Below are 18,794 nucleotides of genomic sequence, written 5' to 3'. Positions count from 1 at the left end.
AAAGGAATTAAAGTGTTCTTTTTTAGGACTTAGAATCTTTCCCCGCTGACTTATTTTGTGTTTAGTATATTTTATCCTTCAGCTAGAATTGTAACATTTCCGGTACAGAGAACTTAGCAGGCTTGGTTTTGAAAATCAATTGGATTTATTATTTTGGGGCTAAATTTGTTAAGTGAATTATATGCTTTGTATTAAATGTACCTTAATGTAATTATTGTTGGGATTATACTTCATCCATAGGTGCTCCTTGATCTTGCCACCTTAATCTTTGAGGAGCAGCAATCACTGGAAGTTATTTTAAAGAAGATAGCAGCCACAATTTTGTCTTTCATGCAAGCTCAAAGATGTACAATCTTCATTGTGGATGAAGACTGCCCTGTGAGTAAACTGTATGAGTTCAATAAAAAAACATCTGGAAAATATCATATTATAATTCACAAGGAAGTAGCAGTAGCCTAGCAGCTCTTGTGTGTTATGGATTCTGGAGTTCAAGCTGCTTAAAGTGGAACTGAACACAAAAAGTGAAAATCTGCTATGCTATAGGTAACATCTAGACATGGCATGGAGCCTAAAAAATCTGAAAAATGTACCTTTTGCCTTGGATTTCACCTGTAAAATAGCAGAGCTCTTTGTGGCATGTGACATGAATTGAAGCTAGAATAACATGGACTTTTTATTCACCAATCACAAATTTTATTAATTATACAAAAAATGAAAAGCACAAAGCATTGCACATTTAAAAAACACATATAAGATAAAAAATCCAATCACCGACCAACATGAAACCCAACCGCATGTGACTATCCCAGGGTGGGTCTCAGATAAAGATTTCCCAGTGGTTAGCACTACGGGTAGGATTGATGAGAGAATGGAGAATGGGTTCTAGCTCGACATGTTTTGCATGTGACGTGAGGGTGCATGGGCACTTATCTGTATTTCTACTAGGGATCGAGCAATTATCGGCAACACCGATATATCGGGGGCCGATATGCACTTTCCCCGATATATCGGAATCGGCCTTTTGATTTACCGATATTGCTGATATTTATGGAAAGTGCTTGTACTGGAGTAATGCCTGCAGCTAGAGGCATCACCCCGGTACCGGCGTCCATAGCTGACGGTCGGCTGTCTTGTAATGACAACCGATGCGGCTGAGAAGCTGTTACGGGAGACCGGGGCATCCTACCTCCACTGCTGCCGAAGACCCAATCAAAGCCGCATTCGGCTCTGATTGGGTCTCCGTGTAAAAAACCTGGAAGTAATGTTATGACATCACTTCCAGGTACTCGGCGCCATATTAAAAAAACTGACAGTATTCAAAACAGCCAAACTTAGCGTTTCGAAAGCTTTTCAGTGCCGAGAAGGGGTTTGGGGTCTTTTAGACCCCCAGATCCCTTCACAACAGTACCTTTGGAAAAATAAATGTTAAAAAAAAGTTTTTTTTTACATGTCCGCAGATATCTGTCTATACCGATATCTGATGACCAAAACATTGGTATCGGCATTAAAAAAAAGATATCGGTTGATCACTAATTTCTACAGCCTCGTAGCTGTACATCTATAGTGTAAAGCACTGCTGATTGCTATTCCTATATGATTTGTGAGATCTTGTGATGTTACTGCTGTTCTGCCCACTGTTGTTCATGCTGGAGGCTTTGCTGTGAAGAAGAAAATCCCTACCTGTATTAAGCTGCAGTGAGACCACAGGTAATATTGGTGACTAGTCCTTTGGCAGCCATAAGTGGCCATAGATGACTTTGAATCTCGGTCGGTTCAGCAGGGACCAGCCGAGATTCCCACAATCTATTGGCAGACTGATTGTATCCAAATCGATCCATCAATCGACTTGGGTACAAACAGCATATCAGATTTTTTTAGGATGCGATTATTGCCAGCAGCAATGGCCGCTAGAAATATTCATTGTATTCTCACAGCAGGGACAGCTCCCAGCGCACCCCCACCTCCCCGCCAATACAATAGCCCCACAGGAACACTGATGGTTTTGATGGAAAGAAAATGGCATCACCTATGGCCTGCATTAGTGAGTTGGAGCTTACAAAGAGCTTATTTTTCTTGCTTCTGTGGAAACTGAAAGGTGGTTAAGGCAGCAAAGGAAAGGTAGTAAAAGCAGCTAGTGGGCAGCAGTAGGTAAAACCCTAAACCTAACCCTTAAACTGAACCAACCTATACCCTTTTCCCTGAATCCTGTTGCCACAGAACTCTGACATATGCTCCAGGAGGGGGTATTTTTGACAAAATATTTCACTGGGATTTAGTTACACAGTGTAGTTGAAGAGGATTTCATTTCTTAGTAACTGTGTAGTTATATTTCATTTCAGGAGATCTATAGAATAACAGTGATCTGGATGAAACCAGCAGAGCTCCGTCCTCATTCTATATTGTAGATCTATTTAGCAAACAAGATCATGTGGATTTTTACAGAGAAGGGTGTGCAAATATAGCATACACAGACGTCCCATACAGTCTATACAAACTAGCTAAGAAAAGCTGCTGTGTGAATCCACACCTTATGGAGCTTGTACACCACTTGTCCACCTGCAGTACATTTACTAAATATTGACTGTATGTGACTCTTCTAAAATGACTTGGTTAAATCCTATTTGCTTATAACCCCGAGGCAGGGCTGGATTTAGAAGGGATTAAAAGGGGTAATTGCCCGGGCCTCCTTGACAGAAGGGACCCCCGTTATACAAAAATTATTGTAAACTATATAAATATAAAATAATACAAAATAAATAATAATAAAACAATATAAAATGTATAATAGAAAAACTTACTTTTTTTTATTAAATGTATCTTGGGACATAATATTTTTCTGGCCATAATCTGTAAAACCCTGGACTGGTATATTAAAACTTTTTCAAAAATTTATTTTGGCGGGTCAAGCAATCCACACATACAGTGGTGATCGAAAGTTTGGGCACCCCAGGTAAAAATTTGTATTAATATGCATAAAGAAGCCAAGGAAAGATGGAAAAATCTCCAAAAGGCATCAAATTACAGATTAGACATTCTTATAATATGTCAACAAAAGTTAGATTTTATTTCCATCATTTACACTTTCAAAATAAAAGAAAACCAAAAATGGCATCTGCAAAAGTTTGGGCACCCTGCAGAGTTAATATCTTGTACTGCCCCCTTTGGCAAGTATCACAGCTTGTAAACGCTTTTTGTAGCCAGCCAAGACTCTTTTAATTCTTGTTTGAGGTATCTTTGCCCATTCTTCCTTACAAAAGTCTTCCATTTCTTTGAGGCTGTCTGTCACGCACTGCTCTTTTAAGGTCTATCCATAGATTTTCAATTATGTTGAGGTCAGGAGATTGTGAAGGCCATGGCAAAACCTTCAGTTTACGCCTCTTGATGTAATCCCCCGTGGATTTCGAGGTGTGTTTAGGATCATTATCAATTTGTAGAAGCCATCCTCTCTTTAACTTCAGCTTTTTCACAGATGGCATCAAGTTACCATCCAAAATTTGCTGAAATTTTATTGAATCCATTTTTCCTTCTACTCGTGAGATGTTCCCTGTGCCACTGGCTGCAATACAACCCCAAAGGATGATTGATCCACCCCCATGCTTAACAGTTGGACAGAGGTTCTTTTCATTAAATTCTGCGCCCCTTCTTCTCCAAACGTACCTTTGCTCATTCCGGCCAAAAAGTTAAATTTTAACCTCATCGGTCCACAGAACTTGTTTCCAAAATGCATCAGGCTTGTCTATATGTTACTTTGCAAAGTTCAAACGCTGATTTTGTGGTGAGGACGTAGAAGAGGTTTTCTTCTGATGACTCTTCCATGAAGACCATATTTGTACAAGTATCTTTATAGTGGAATAGTGTACCACAACTCCAGTGTCTGCCAGATCTTTCTGGAGGGATCGTGCTGTCAAACGTGGGTTTTGAATTGTTTTTCTCACAATCCTGCGAGCTGTTCTGTCTGATATTTTTCTTGGTCTTCCACTGTTCCTGATGACTGCCATTTCTTACTTACATTCAGAACAGAGGATATTGACACCTGAAAATGCATTGCTATTTTCTTATAGCCTTCTCCAGCTTTGTGAGCGTCAACTATTTTCAGTTTCAGTTTTCTAGACAACTGCTTAGAAGATCCCATGGTGCTGATTGTTGGGGCAAGGTCAGACGAGGCTGGGCATTTAAAACCTTTGAGATTGACATCACCTGGTCTTCCCAGACGATGATTAAAAAACAATCCATGACACTGGCAGGTCTCAGCCTTGCAAAGGGGGTAGTGCATGCTATAAATTCTGTAGGGTGCCCAAACTTTTGCAGACGCCATTTTTTTGTTTTCTGTAATTTTGAAAGTGTCAATGATGGAAATAAAATCTAACTTTTGTTGACATATTATAAGAATGTCTAATCTGTAATTTGATGCCTTTTGGAGATTTTTCCATCTTTCCTTGGCTTCTTTATGCACATTAATACAAATTTTTACCTGGGTGCCCAAACTTTTGATCACCACTGTAGAGCACTATGACTGTGTTTGTGGGCTTGTGTGACCTCAGAATGATGTTGTGTCATTTTAAAAATGTGTGACTGTCATTAAAAATGTAAACCAACTCTGTGTATAGGAGGCCCCCTATACACAGGGAGGCCTATAGATAAGGGGGGGGGGCTAAATTTGGCTCTGCCCCAGGGTATATGGCTTATCCTTTATAGCATAATTTTCAGCAACAGCCATTGCTATCCTGAGACTGTCCTTTACCCTAATACAGCTCTCTACTGCTAAAATATTACATTAAACTGATGTCACTCAAATATGTGTTCCTTTATCTCTTCTTCCACTAATTTCCCCCTGTGGATTATAGAGGATCATAAAACAGAAAAAAAATTTGTGTCAGGTCATCATGCTTTCATCGATTGATTATTATAAATTGTCATGGACATTGAAATGGACAACAGAAAGTCCAGTCCTCCTCTAAAAGTCTGGGTTCAATTTTGCAGTAGTATTTGCATACTATATGGCATGCTTGAAACAGGTGCTTCTTGAGGGATTATTTCAGTCTTTTTTATGTGGAATGTATTCCAGGTTTATATTATTCATCTGACACTTTAGCTTGTCCTGCAAGAAATGCCTTTCCGGTTATTTTTATGATCTATTCAGAAATGATATGGATTTGAGATATGATACAGTGAGGTCTGAGTATTCTAAAATACAAATAGAAGACACATACTAAGCTTAGGAAAAACACACCCTATATATACATAGAAAACATATACAAGGACTAAAATAACTTGTTCTGGTTTGGCCACATATGTTTTTTGGGTCACCTTGGGAGTACACATACCTACTATAATTATGAATGTCTATTTTTGCAGGATACTTTTTCCAGTGTATTTCACATGGAGTCTGATGAATTAGAAGAAGCTGCAGATTCCATAAAAAGGTACATCTGACTTAAGCGAATAATCAAAGATGTATTTAATCTTTATTCCAGCTTCCAGCTTTCTGGGAAAATTGCTACAGGGTGCTGTTCAATACATGTGATTAAAAGTATGTGTAATGATTCTAGGTTAACCACTATAAAAACATGTTTGTACCATTAAAATATGTTTTTTTTATATAAATATAGACATTTCTCAATCTTAAAGCAAATATGAAGTCATCTAAAACTTGCTAAGCTGCAAGATCCATGTCGTAGTCCCCTGCATTGGGCTGCATATTGGTTTAGATTTTCTATTGAGCCCACAGGAGCTTCAAGGTCCATGAAATTCTGGTATACATATATCAACCAGCTCCATGACTACATGCTTTCCCACCTCCTGTACCTTACTACTGTGTCAGGGTGCCAGGAAACCAGATCACATGGGAATGCAGGCCAAATAAAGCAGGTTATTGAAGCAAACAACAATAAACGCACAGCAAGAGTGAGGAAGCGAGATCAGGAACAAACCAGGGTCAAGTCCAGAAGCGGGTAGTCTCCCAATGCCGGATCGTTTGCCGATGCGGGGGTCGAGAGCCAGGAGAGTCATCAGCCAAGCCAGGTCATACTCGGAGGAACACAGAGAATATAAGACTGCTAGAAAAGATGCACCTTGGAGCACAGACGCATGGGCAAGGACTGCAACTCATCAGGAGATAGATATAGTCAGGTGTGCAGCATCATCACTGTGCGACACTCAGGCAGCAGGCAAGTGATGATGCAATCAGAGTTAATGAGAGGCAGCAGCCTGCACATGTCCAAGATGGTTATCAACAGGAGGGCAAGGTAAGACCTTGACAGTACCCTCCCCTCAACGGCCCCTCCTCCGGGGTGCAAAAAATGGTTTCTGAGGAAAGCGGGCATGGAAAGCGTGGAGAAGGGCGGGAGCATGAACATAAGTGGAGGGACCCCCCGGAGCGCTCCTCAGGACCATAACCTTTCCAGTGCACCAGGTATTGAACCAGACCTCAGAACAGATGGGATAACCATGTAACCTCGAGATGCAGGACGTTCCACAATAAAATCCATGGCCAGGTGAGACCAGGGACGCTCCCCATTGGGAATGGGATGCAGTAGGCCCAAGGGAAGGTGCCGAGGAGATTTGTTCTGGGCACAGACCGAACAAGCAGCCACATACACAGCAACATCAGTGTGGAGAGATGGCCACCAGAACTGACGGGAAATAGCCCAGGACATCTGGTTCTTACCAGGATGACCGGCAGTCTAGGAATTGTGGTATGTGCGCAAGAGTCTGGTGCGCAACCCCTCAGGTACAAAACATTTGCCAGTAGGTCTCGCTGTGGTAACATCAGGTTGGGCAGCCAAGATCTGTTCCCCAAGAGGAGAGGTTAAGTTGGTGTGGATGGCAGCCATTATATGATCTGAAGGTATGACCAGTGTCGGCACAGAGTCCTCCCTGGACAACTCAGAATAACGGGAAGACAAGGCAACAGCCTTAACATTCTTGGAGCCGGGCAAATAGAAGACAAGATTAAGCCCATCTGGCCTGAGGGGGTGTAAACCTCTTGCTTCGGAGAGATACGTTAGATTCTTATGATTGATATGAATGTGAACAGGAACCACAGAACCTTCGAAGCAAGTGTCTCCACTCTTTGAGAGCCAGGATAATGGCTAAGAGCTCTCTGTTTACAATCTCGTAAGTGCATTCAGCTGGAGACAGCTTCTTGGAGTAGTACCCACAAGGAAGTAAGGGTCCATCAGGTGTCTGATGCTAAAACAGAAGAGCGCCTACTCATGTTTCAGATGCATCCACCTCTAGGACAAAGGGCAAACCAGGACTGGAATTAGACAGAATAGGAGCCGAAGCGAAAGCAGACTTTAGGACCTCAAAAGTTGGGATGGCAGCAGGCATCCAATTGTGGGAATCACTGCCCCTCTTGGTCAGATCTGAGATAGGTTTGGCCAAAGAGAAAAAGTTCCTGATAAATTTCCGATAGTAGTATGCAAACCGAAGGAATGTAATGTTCCGGTACCTCTGGTACCCTTGTCTCCATATTTCTCCTCTCCTAATTGCGTCCCATCTTGTGTAACAAGGGACGCATATACCTTTAAGACCGGATGACATCATTGCCGAGCGCCGCTATGAGCGGCTATTTCAATCGCCGGTTTTCTCTCACTCATCGCTCGTTCAACCACCATGGTTGGAGCGTCCCGCTGTCTGAAGTCAGCATACCAGTTCGACACGTTCCTGTATCTCGCTACCTGAACCTGTTTTCGGATCCTGTGTCTCGCCACCCGATCACCCCTGGCATGCTGTCTTCACCTTCACCCACATGTTCATCGCACATACGCCTGAGAAGTCGGAGCTGCTGACATACCTCCCTTGCTGAACTGAAGCCAGAAACCTCGGTGGTGATCCGTATCTCGCTACGGGATCACCCCTCTCCAATGGACACTGTTATTCCTAAACCTATCTAAGTGATAAGTACCCCGCAGGGGATTCTTGCTAACCAATCTCCTACTGTCATCTACTGCAATTACCAAGACTATCTATATCTATCTATTCACTATCATCTGCATAGACTGTTAGCTCTTGGGACTACCTTCAACTATCCTTGCACTAGGTTACTCTGTCTAAGTATACTCCATCTGTGTCCTCTTACCATCTGCACTATACTTGACATAAGAACCTATCTGCTTTACCATCACCTGCAACTCTCCTAATACTACTTCTAGTGCTCACCATACAATAGCCTGTCTCTCATCTATATATCCTCATATACTCTATCCCTCCATTAAACATCTATTAATATATATATAGTATATAACAGGCTGTACACGGTGATGAAGTCCTGAGAGTTGGATATGTTGTTCAACAGATTCTCTACAAGGCTACTGAGTGTAATAATTCTGCAGCTGTAAATACATCCACCAACAAAAACGCATGAACGTTACAAGGAAACGCTGAATGGAACGGAGGCCATTGTAGAACAGCCGAACCCTTCAGCAGAAATTATGTAGCCCAAGAAGGCAACCTGAGACAGGTGGAATTCAATGTTCTCAAGCTTACAGAAAAGCCCATTCTCACGTAACCATTGCAGCTCCCGTCTGACATCCAGGTAGTGTGATTCAATGGAGTCCAAGTAAATCAAGATGTAATGTTTATTGCAGACTAGCAAAGTTCACCTCCAACTTTCTATCAGCCAGAATCAGCTTTAAAGTGGCTGTGAAGGCTGAAGTTTTTTTTACCTTCATGCATCCTATGCATGAAGGTAAAAAGCCTTCTATGTGCTGCTCCCTCCACAGCCCCACCCCTCCCTAATACTCACCTGAGCCCCCTCTCCATATAGCGATGTGCACAATAGCCTCGGCTGTCCTGGGACTCCCTCTCCTCATTGGATGAGATAGCAGTGGGAGCCATTGGCTCAATCACAGATAGAGAGAGCGGGGGCAGGGCCAAGCTGTGGCTCAGTGTGTCTTATAGACATATAGAGCAGGGCTCGGGAGTGAGCATGCACCTGGTCAAAGGAGAGGACCCAGGGCAACCGAGAAGAGTAGGATCATGGCTGCTCTGTGCAAAACCACTGCATAGAGCAGGTAAGTATAACATGTTTTTTATTTAAAAAAAAAAGAAACCTTAATACTACTTTAAGTGCTTTACAAATGTTGCTTCTAAATTAGGACTGGAGAAATGCTGTCTAGTAAAATTCTTCGGCAGCATTTTATAACAAGATGCAAATACCAATGGTGTGAAATTGGTCACAGTAAAGTGACTAATTACTCATCAGATTTAATTAGGGTGATTACAGTAAACCTCAACGAGTTGATTGGCTGTATTACAAAACAAGATTGCCTTTGCCATGTTCTATTAACTGTGTTATTAAATGTATGTTATTTTTTTGTTGAGAAATCCTAGTATCCTTTACAAACATAATATAATGAATGCACCAAGTAATAAATACACATAATGAAAGTGTTTCTGAAGCCAAACCTTGTTTGTGTCCCCATTGAAAGTTATCCCCTCTATTCCAGTAAATGTGGGATTTCCCCTCAATTCCATTTATTCCATTTCTATTTAAAACTAAAAAAAAATCAACTTTAGATACGCTTTAACAGTCTTGCTGAAATAAATGAACAGTAATTTAAAAGCTGAAGTATTTTCTGGGTTTACAAGCTCCAGATTCCCCTTAAAGTGATAATAAAGATTTTTTTTTATACTTACCTGCTCTGTGAAATTTGTTTTGCACAGAGCAGCCCTGATCCTCCTCTTCTCGGTTCCCCTTCTGGCGCATCTGGCCCCTCCTCTTCTCCAAGTGCCCCCATAGCTCCCTCCTCACTGGCTGTGAGCTGTGATTGACAGTAGCGGGAGCAGTCTCTCTCACACACATCAGTGATTTGTGATCAGACTCTGGCAATTATTAGGGGTCTGCGGGGGGCAGGGCCGCTGATAGGGCAGTACAACCGGCCCTGTTGTACCGGGCCCGGCCCCATTAGCTCCACAAGGGGGCCCGGGCAGCAGTCCAGTTATTTTCTCCATGATAAAAAAAAAAGTAGGATTTCGCATACACTTTTACTGGGGGGTACGTGGGGGGTATAAATACATTTTCCTGGGCCCCGTTCAGCCAACAGAGGGGCCCAAGAGGTGAATGCAGTAGAGGGACTTTTTTCTTATTTTCGGGCGCATGCGTACAAAGCGCCGTTGTCCAGTGATGATCTGCTGCCATATAGTTCCGGCAAGCCGGCTGCCACTGCCCACTGTGTTCCCTGGCGGAGGGATATTACATTGCTCTGCTCAGCTCCCGCCTCCCGTCCTCAGCCTCAGGTGCTGAAACTAGTGTGAGTGAGGTGACAAGCGGCTCAGCAGGCGACAGAGGAGCAGGAGGAAAACGTGGCTGCATTGGACACAGTGAGTGCAGAATAATGTATAGAGTCCTCACTGTGTCCTATGATGATCTTCAGCATGAAAAATCACACAGTCTGCCCAGTCAGCACATGCCCTGTCAGTGTATCACATGACTGTTAAGTGCTGACTTTGTTAACTTATGGCTGTACTGAGTGTTACAGACTGTAACACAGTACAGCTATAATAAAGTCAGCACCCCCAGCAGCCAAGTGACACACTGACAGGGCATGTGCTGCATGTGTGATTTTCATGCTGAAGATCATAAAACACAATGAGATGCTACTTTACACTTGCGTTGGGGGGGCAGTAAACGTGCAGCTGAGCTCTGCATTTTTACTCCCCCCCCCCCCCAAACAATCCCCTTTAACTGCTTCCTGCTCAGCGATGTACAATTGACGGAAGGGGGTCCCTCCCACCAATGCCCTTACCGGGTTCTCCTAACCTAAGCGATGGGGGAGCTTGTTAATAAGGCGACCAGCAGCATTCACTTGCTGGGACACAGTGAGAGGAACTGATGTTCCTCCCACTGTGTGACATCAGAAAACGGAAGCGATGAGGATTTTATTATTTCTGGTTTCTGTCTCATGTAACCAAGCCATTACCGGCTTGAACAAGCATCTGATCAAACCAATCCTGGTTTGATTAGATGCTTTGGAGGGCAGAGGAGAGATTTGGGGTCTAACAGAGCCCAGACCTCTCCATAAGGAGGACCTGTCATGGCCCATGCTATCACAAGGGATGTTGTTCATCCCTTCTGATAGCAATAAAAGAGATAAAAAAGAAATGTAAAGATAAAAAAAAAAAAAAGAATGTTAAATAAAATAAAATGTAAAACTTTTTGTTAAAGCTCCCGTTCCCCTGTGCTCATGCGCAATTGTGAACGCACACGTTAGTCCCGCACGTATATGTAAATGGTGACAAACCTGCATTTTGTTTTAAGGTGGGGCCAGGGGTGGGTCGAGGGTGGGGTTAAAGGGGGCCCCGTCAGGTAGGTTGTACGGGGCCCCATCATTTCTAACAGCAGCCCTGGCGGGGGGAGCTGCATACTGAAGGTTTTTTTTTACCTTCATGCAGAGAATGCATGAAGCTAAAAACCTTCAGCCTTTAGAACCACCCGGAAACCTAGGCATTTGCTTGAGTGATCTCTGTTGTAGGGAAGCACTGTCACCCTTGTATGTGACAGTCCTTAGGCCAGTGCCGGGACAAGGTCATCTGGTGCCCAGGGCGGAGATGGCAAACTGCGCCCTCCCCCCCGGGATAAAGAAAGAGTCAGCGTCATTTCAAAACAAGGAAATACCTAAAAAAATACTAATTAAATTAAGTTTATTTTGATAATAACAGTGTTCGCTCACACTTTTTAAATATATGTATTTTATTAGAGGTACTTAAAGTGCCTTGAAATAATAACGCAGCTTTGCTTCCCCGCTGACTGGACAGAGCTCTGCCTTGTTTACATAGACAGAGGTCTGTCCTGTGTGTCTTCCCAATGATCAGTGGGTGCCGGTGGTCATCAGTATAAATTGTAGTTTCCTTAATAATAACCACCACCATTAGTGAAAATTCACAAAATAACAATCCCACAGCATTGGTGTCAGCAGCAGCAAAAATAAACCCCAGCATCAGTGCCAGTTTCTACTATTTGATCCCCAGCATTGGTGCCAGTTTAGGAAACAGCAGCCAATTTATGCAATAATAACCCATAGCATTAATGTCAGTTTCTGCAACAATAATCCCCAGCAATAGTGCTATCTTATGAAATAACCCCCAGCTTTGATGGCAGAGTTTGGTAACTCTTTGGGGGGGTTGATCACCTACTTAAACTTTGGAAGATTTTAACCGCTATATAAATAAAAAGACTAACAATTTAGAAAAAAAAAACAATATTTTTTCTTTCTGCCATAACATATCCAATAAAAAAATAAAAATAAAAAAAACAATCTCTTCATAAATTTAGGCCAAAATATATTCTGCTAAAAATAGGCATATATTAAGTGGTTTGTGTGAAAGCTATAGTGTCTACCAAACAATGGAATATATACTGGAATTTTTTTATATACTAGCAATGATCAGCGACTTATAGTGGAACTGTGATAGTGGCACTAACTGACACTTTGTGGGAACTGACTAACTGCCACTGACTTCACCAGTGACACTAATACACTGATTAGTGATAATGCTATACACTGTCACTGTACTAATGACACTGGCTGGGAAGGGGTTAAAATCTAGGGGTAATCAAGGGGTTTTGGGTGCCTAACAATGTGCAATGAATGTATTGTGTGCTGATTTTTAACGCGGATTGATTTTTTTTATTTTTCCTGCTTAGTAGGGAGAAGAAACAAAGCAACCATTCCCTTTGTACAGAGCCCTCCCAGGGGAGTTGACGGGTGAGGGCATGCACCTGAAACAGGCAGCGATGTATGGGTATACTGCAGTGCCTGTAATTACTGCCCTGTTGCAGTATATGTACTGTGGCAAGTGGTTAATTACCAATGGTATTTGTAATATGCAGCATGAAGGGGGTTAATGTATTGCCACTGGTCACTAATGCATTAGTGAACAGTGTCGGAAAATGAACCCCTTTGTGATGCATTAGTGGCAGTAATGGCAGTGTTTATAAACCCCTACATGCTGTAGCATAAAGGGGTTAATGAACACTGATACTAATGCAGCACAAAGGGGTTAATTTTCTGACACTGGTCACTAATGCATTAGTGACCAGTGGCAATACATTAACCCCCTTCATGCTGCATACTACCATTGGTAATTAAATAACCTCTGCCCCCCCTCACCACCACCCAGAGTAAGCCAATTCAACTGTTGATGCAAATCTGCTTACCTTTTGGGTGCACTGGCTGGCTGGCTGATTCCTTCCCGGTGGCCCTCTATGGTCCTCTCCGATCCCACCTCCCGGCCGGCCTCTCAGTGATGTCGCGCCTTGCCGGGACTCATAAGCGTCTGTCAGGCGGAGATTACCCTGCGGCTCTGCCTGACAGGGAAGTGAAGGCTGGGTCCTTAGCTTGTGCCGAGTGCAGGAGCGCACTTGGCACATCCTTACAGCTCTGCAGTGTTGTAGCGCGACCGGCGGTAGTCAGTTGACCAGAAAATAATTAGCACACTGTCAGCACTTCACCTGCGCTGCGATCCCCCTTCCTACAATAAATTGTTCCGCCCAGGGCATCCGTCCCATCCGCCCACCACTTGTACTGGCCCTGGCTTAGGCACCCTCGTTCTTTTAGCTTTACAGGAACCAATCAGGGCTTTTTTCTGCTTTTGATTACTGGATTACATTAATAATGTCTTCAGTGGGCAGGGACTAGCTACAGTGCAGTACCATTCATAAAAAGTGGGACTGGGCAAAAGAGCAGCTGCAGTATGTTTGCAGTTAGTGCTATATCATTCACAACTGGTTCGTCTGACCTTAACCCGAAAGAACACCTTTGGGATGAATTAGAGCAGGGATTGTGATTCTGGAAGAATGATCAAACATTCTTATAGATGCACTTCTACACCTTTTGGACAGCCTTCCCAGAAGAATTAAAGCTGTTATAGCTGTAAAGGGAGTGCCAATCCAATATTGAACCGTACGGGCTAAGACTGGGATGCCATCAATGTTCATGTGCATGATAAGGCAGGCGCACCTATACAGTGGGTACGGAAAGTATTCAGACCCCCTTAAATTTTTCACTCTTTGTTATATTGCAGCCATTTGCTAAAATCATTTAAGTTCATTCTTCTTCCTCATGAATGTACACATAGCACCCCATACTGACAGAAAAACACAGAATTGTTGACATTGTTGCAGATTTATTAAAAAAGAAAAACTGAAATATCACATGGTCCTAAGTATTCAGACCCTTTGCTCAGTATTTAGTAGAAGCCCCTTTTGATCTAATACAGCCAGGAGTCTTTTGGGGAAAGATGCAACAAGTCTTTCACACCTGGATTTGGGGATCCTCTGCCATTCCTTCTTGCAGATCCTCTCCAGTTCTGTCAGGTTGGATGGTAAACGCTGGTGGACAGCCATTTTTAGGTCTCTCCAGAGATGCTCAATTGGGTTTAAGTCAGGACTCTGGCTGGGCCATTCAAGAAAAGTCACGGAGTTGTTGTGAAGCCACTCCTTCGTTATTTTAGCTGTGTGCTTAGGGTCATTGTCTTGTTGGAAGGTAAACCTTCGGCCCAGTCTGAGGTCCAGAGCACTCTGGAGAAGGTTTTTGTCCAGGATATCCCTGTACTTGGCCGCATTCATCTTTCCCTCGATTGCAACCAGTCGTCCTGTCCCTGCAACTGAAAAACACCCCCACAGCATGATGCTGCCACCACCATGCTTCACTGTTGGGACTGTATTGGACAGGTGATGAGCAGTGCCTGGTTTTCTCCACACATACCGCTTAGAATTAAGGCCAAAAAGTTCTATTTTGGTCTCATCAGACCAGAGAATCTTATTTCTCACCATCTTGGAGTCCTTCAGGTGTTTTTTAGCAAACTCCATGCGGGCTTTCATGTGTCTTACACTGAGGAGAGGCTTCCGTCGGGCCACTCTGCCATAAAGCCCCGACTGGTGGAGGGCTGCAGTGATGGTTGTCTTTCTACAACTTTCTCCCATCTCCTGACTGCATCTCTGGAGCTCAGCCACAGTGATCTTTGGGTTCTTCTTTACCTCTCTCACCAAGGTTCTTCTCCCCCGATAGCTCAGTTTGGCCGGACGGCCAGCTCTAGGAAGGGTTCTGGTCATCCCAAACGTCTTCCATTTGAGGATTATGGAGGCCACTGTGCTCTTAGGAACCTTAAGTGCAGCAGAAATCTTTTTTTAACCTTGGCCAGATCTGTGCCTTGCCACAATTCTGTCTCTGAGCTCTTCAGGCAGTTCCTTTGACCTCATGATTCTCATTTGCTCTGACATGCATTGTGATCTGGAAGGTCTTATATAGACAGGTGTGTGGCTTTCCTAATCAAGTCCAATTAGTATAATCAAACACAGCTGGACTCAAATGAAGGTGTAGAACCATCTCAAGGATGATCAGAAGAAATGGAAAGCACCTGAGTTAAATATATGAGTGTCACAGCAAAGGGTCTGAATACTTAGGACCATGTGGTATTTCAGTTTTTCTTTTTTAATAAATCTGCAACAATGTCAACAATTCTGTGTTTTTCTGTCAGTATGGGGTGCTATGTGTACATTTATGAGGAAGAAGAATGAACTTAAATGATTTTAGCAAATGGCTGCAATATAACAAAGAGTGAAAAATTTAAGGGGGTCTGAATACTTTTCGTACCCACTGTACATATGACAATATAGTGTACAAATATAGTGGGGCTTTCTCAAATTTGACTGCAAAAGTAGAAATACACCTTAAGTTTGAATATATATGTCTGCTTCAGCTACATTTGTATCTTCATATTCATTCTGTTGTTTTAAGCTTGGGCTGGAATCTATTGCAGCCAATAATCTTAGTTATATAACCTCACACACCTAGCCTAAAACTTTATTAGTGCAGCAAAGTTAAAGTAGCCGAAGCTGAAGTAGATTGTCTGGATATCTTTTCTATGCTGGCAAGGTGGTTCCCATTGAGATGCACTTTTAAATGTGAGTTTTTTTTTTTTTTTACAAATTAAAAAAAAAAAAACATACATACGGAGTACACTATGGGTGGATTTTACTAAAGACTGTGCACTCTGCAAATGATAATAGACTGTGCACTCTGCAAGCGCAGCTGCACTCCGTTTCCCCAGAGTTTAGTAAATGTGGTAAAGCTCTGATGATTTCCATCATCCAGTCATGTACAACCAAAATACTGTTTTGTTTTTGTACTATGTCTCTAATCGGCACATATTATTTTTCTATGTCTAAATGTCCGTGAATTCAACTTTTTAATGTGATACTTTAGTAAAAAATAATAATCTTTTTTAATATGTTATGCTTTTTATTAGTTGTATCAACATTACAGTAACTATGCACCCTTAAAGTCCCAATATATTTCCCTTTTTTCTTTACCTTTTATGGGGATGTCGGTGCAGTGTCAGGTCATCCAATTGGCACCATCTATTTAATTTTTTTTTTTGTCTATACAAAGTAAAGCTTTACTATATTTACATTTACTAAGAAAAATCAGTGCAATGGCACTTTCAGAGTTCACAGTCTATTTGCCTGGGGCATGGCCTGAAGATAGCACTGGGCGGCTGTTAGATTCCCGGGCTGCTCGTCACCCAGGACCCTCCATGCTCATTGGGTATTCCTTACAAAGTAAAGCTTGACCACGATTACTAAGCTCTGGGAAAATGAGTGCAACTGCACTTGCAAAGTGCACAGGGAATTTGCCTTTAGTAAATCAACCCCTATGGTTGGATGTGTCACTGAAGGAATTGGAGGAATACATGAAAAGGGATTGCTTTCATGACACTTTGAGAATTTTAAGAAGATTGTTGAGACTTTTGGAGTACTTTTGTTATTTTTTTTTTATATTTTTTTTATTTTCTCGTTTATTTTTATATTTACAAATTTTCCTATTTTTGGTGATATAAAATGTAGATATAAATTTGATACTTGTACATGTTATATAGCGATATTAATGGATTGTTTGTTTATAGCGATTTAGTATTATTAATAAGAGGATAGGTTTTGATGAATGCTGATTAGTTTATATACATATTTTTAGCACTACACTATTTTAGTTTGAAATTACATTGCATAATTTATCTAGATAATAACCCAAATGTATACATCTAATTAAAGATATGGAATATAAAATGATATTGATGAGCATATTTCTGATGGATACAACTTTCATATATCAGAACAAATTATTGTACGTAGCCACAGTAATTAGTTATTTATGTATTCCATTAGTAGAAACTGTAAAAGATTAACAGACAATTCTACGTTTACAGAATTTGTTATAGTGAAATGTGTACATTTAAATATGAACACAGCTAGTCTCCCCACCCTTTCCACAGTTATTCTGATCTGTTCCAGCGCATGAGAACATCATGTGCCTAGGCCTTGCTCTTCTGTTCCCAAGTACAGATAACAGTTTACTGCTACCTTCCTTGCACTTATAGAAGCTGGCAATCCTTTAGTATTGTAGGCAATATCCTGCAACTACCGAGGCCTTCAACATGCATCCCTGATACTACTCTAACATTGGTCACTGTTTACTTAGGATAGGCAATGCTGCTCGTTGCTGTGGCATGATAAGTTATTCGTTTTGAGTGCAGGCCAGTTAGTGCAATCATAGAAAATCTGCTTTTTAAGCCAAGCTTGTAGCATGAGGATTAAGACTTTTTTTTTTTTTTAACTGTCGCTTTGCAGCCAGTCATTATGTTTATGTGTTCTATGCATTAACTTTCTCCAGACGCCTTCAGTAATCTCCCCCATCTCTGTAAATTTCCTTAATAAGTGCACATGTAAGGCTGTTGTACAGTAGATTGATGTCAGTTGTATATCTTTTGCATAATACAAACACCATTGTGACTAATTTGCTATTTCTTATAACAAGAGTATTCTTACACTTCAGGTGAGTGGTTCCCTCCTATGGCCCCTTTCTCACAGGGCAGACTCTGCTGGGAATCCACTTGCCCATTGGGGGATCTGCCTGCTAAACCCTTCTGAGCAGATGCTTATGCAGATCGGATTCGAAGTAGGTTGGTGTAAACAGACAAGTCTGTTTATATCCGCCACTCCTTAGTGGAGAATGGAAGGTTTGATGCGGCCCAGTCGACTTAAAAAACTAACAAGCAGACCCGATCGGACCACTAGTGTGAAAGGGGTCTATTACTCAAAGCTCAGTGTGGGTTCTCTGTGCAATTTGTATTCTGTCCGACTATTCCTCCCTTGAGGGCAGCAGCTGTGCACAGTATCATGTATATATACGTTATCCTGCACTTTTGCCTGCAGGGGGCACTCAAGCCTGCCGGCGGGCCGCTTCTGGTGTGATAATTCACAGCAGAAGCCAATCTGCGGGTCCTGGGGACTCAATGTCCTCCAGCACCCAACGATCCTCAGTAAAACACAGAAAACTCAGAAATGCCTATGTAAACAAGGAGCAGCATACTGTGTATGCAAAAACACTAAGCACTGGCTAGGTACACAGTTAACTCTTTAATCGCCCCATATGTTTAACTCCTTCCCAGCCAGTGTCATCAGTACAGTAAATGTGCATATTTTTAGCACTGATCACTGTATTAGTGTCAATGTTTCCTGCACAGTGTCAGTTAGTGCCCGATAGACCGGCACAATATCGCAGTCGCCTATCACTGATATTACTAGTATAAAAATAATTAAAAAATAAAAATTCTATAAATACTGTATATCCCATAGATTGTAGATGCTATAAGGTCCACGTAAACTAATCAAAATACGCTTATTGGGATTTTTTTTTGCCAAAAACATGTAACAGAATACATATTGGCCTAAATTTATAAAGAAATTAGATTTTTTTAAAGCAGAAAGTAAAACAAATATATATATATAT

At 41.9% G+C, this 18,794-nt stretch overlaps 1 protein-coding gene across 7 annotated transcripts in view; it reads left to right on the top strand.

Annotated features, from left to right (window-relative positions):
* The window catches only part of PDE5A (phosphodiesterase 5A), a 289,144-nt gene that overhangs the window by 139,709 nt on the left and 130,641 nt on the right, over nt 1-18,794 (top strand). For all 7 annotated transcript variants that reach the window (XM_082243705.1, XM_082243702.1, XM_082243701.1 and 4 more), the window contains exons 6-7: nt 241-378; nt 5,356-5,423. In XM_082243705.1, the coding sequence (XP_082099831.1) occupies nt 241-378; nt 5,356-5,423 (206 nt within the window). The remainder of the gene's footprint in view (nt 1-240; nt 379-5,355; nt 5,424-18,794) is intronic.

This window comes from Pelophylax lessonae, assembly GCF_965119305.1.
Source record: "Pelophylax lessonae genome assembly, chromosome: 1".
Lineage (NCBI taxonomy): Eukaryota > Metazoa > Chordata > Amphibia > Anura > Ranidae > Pelophylax > Pelophylax lessonae.
This window is presented reverse-complemented; position numbering and strand designations above follow the sequence as displayed.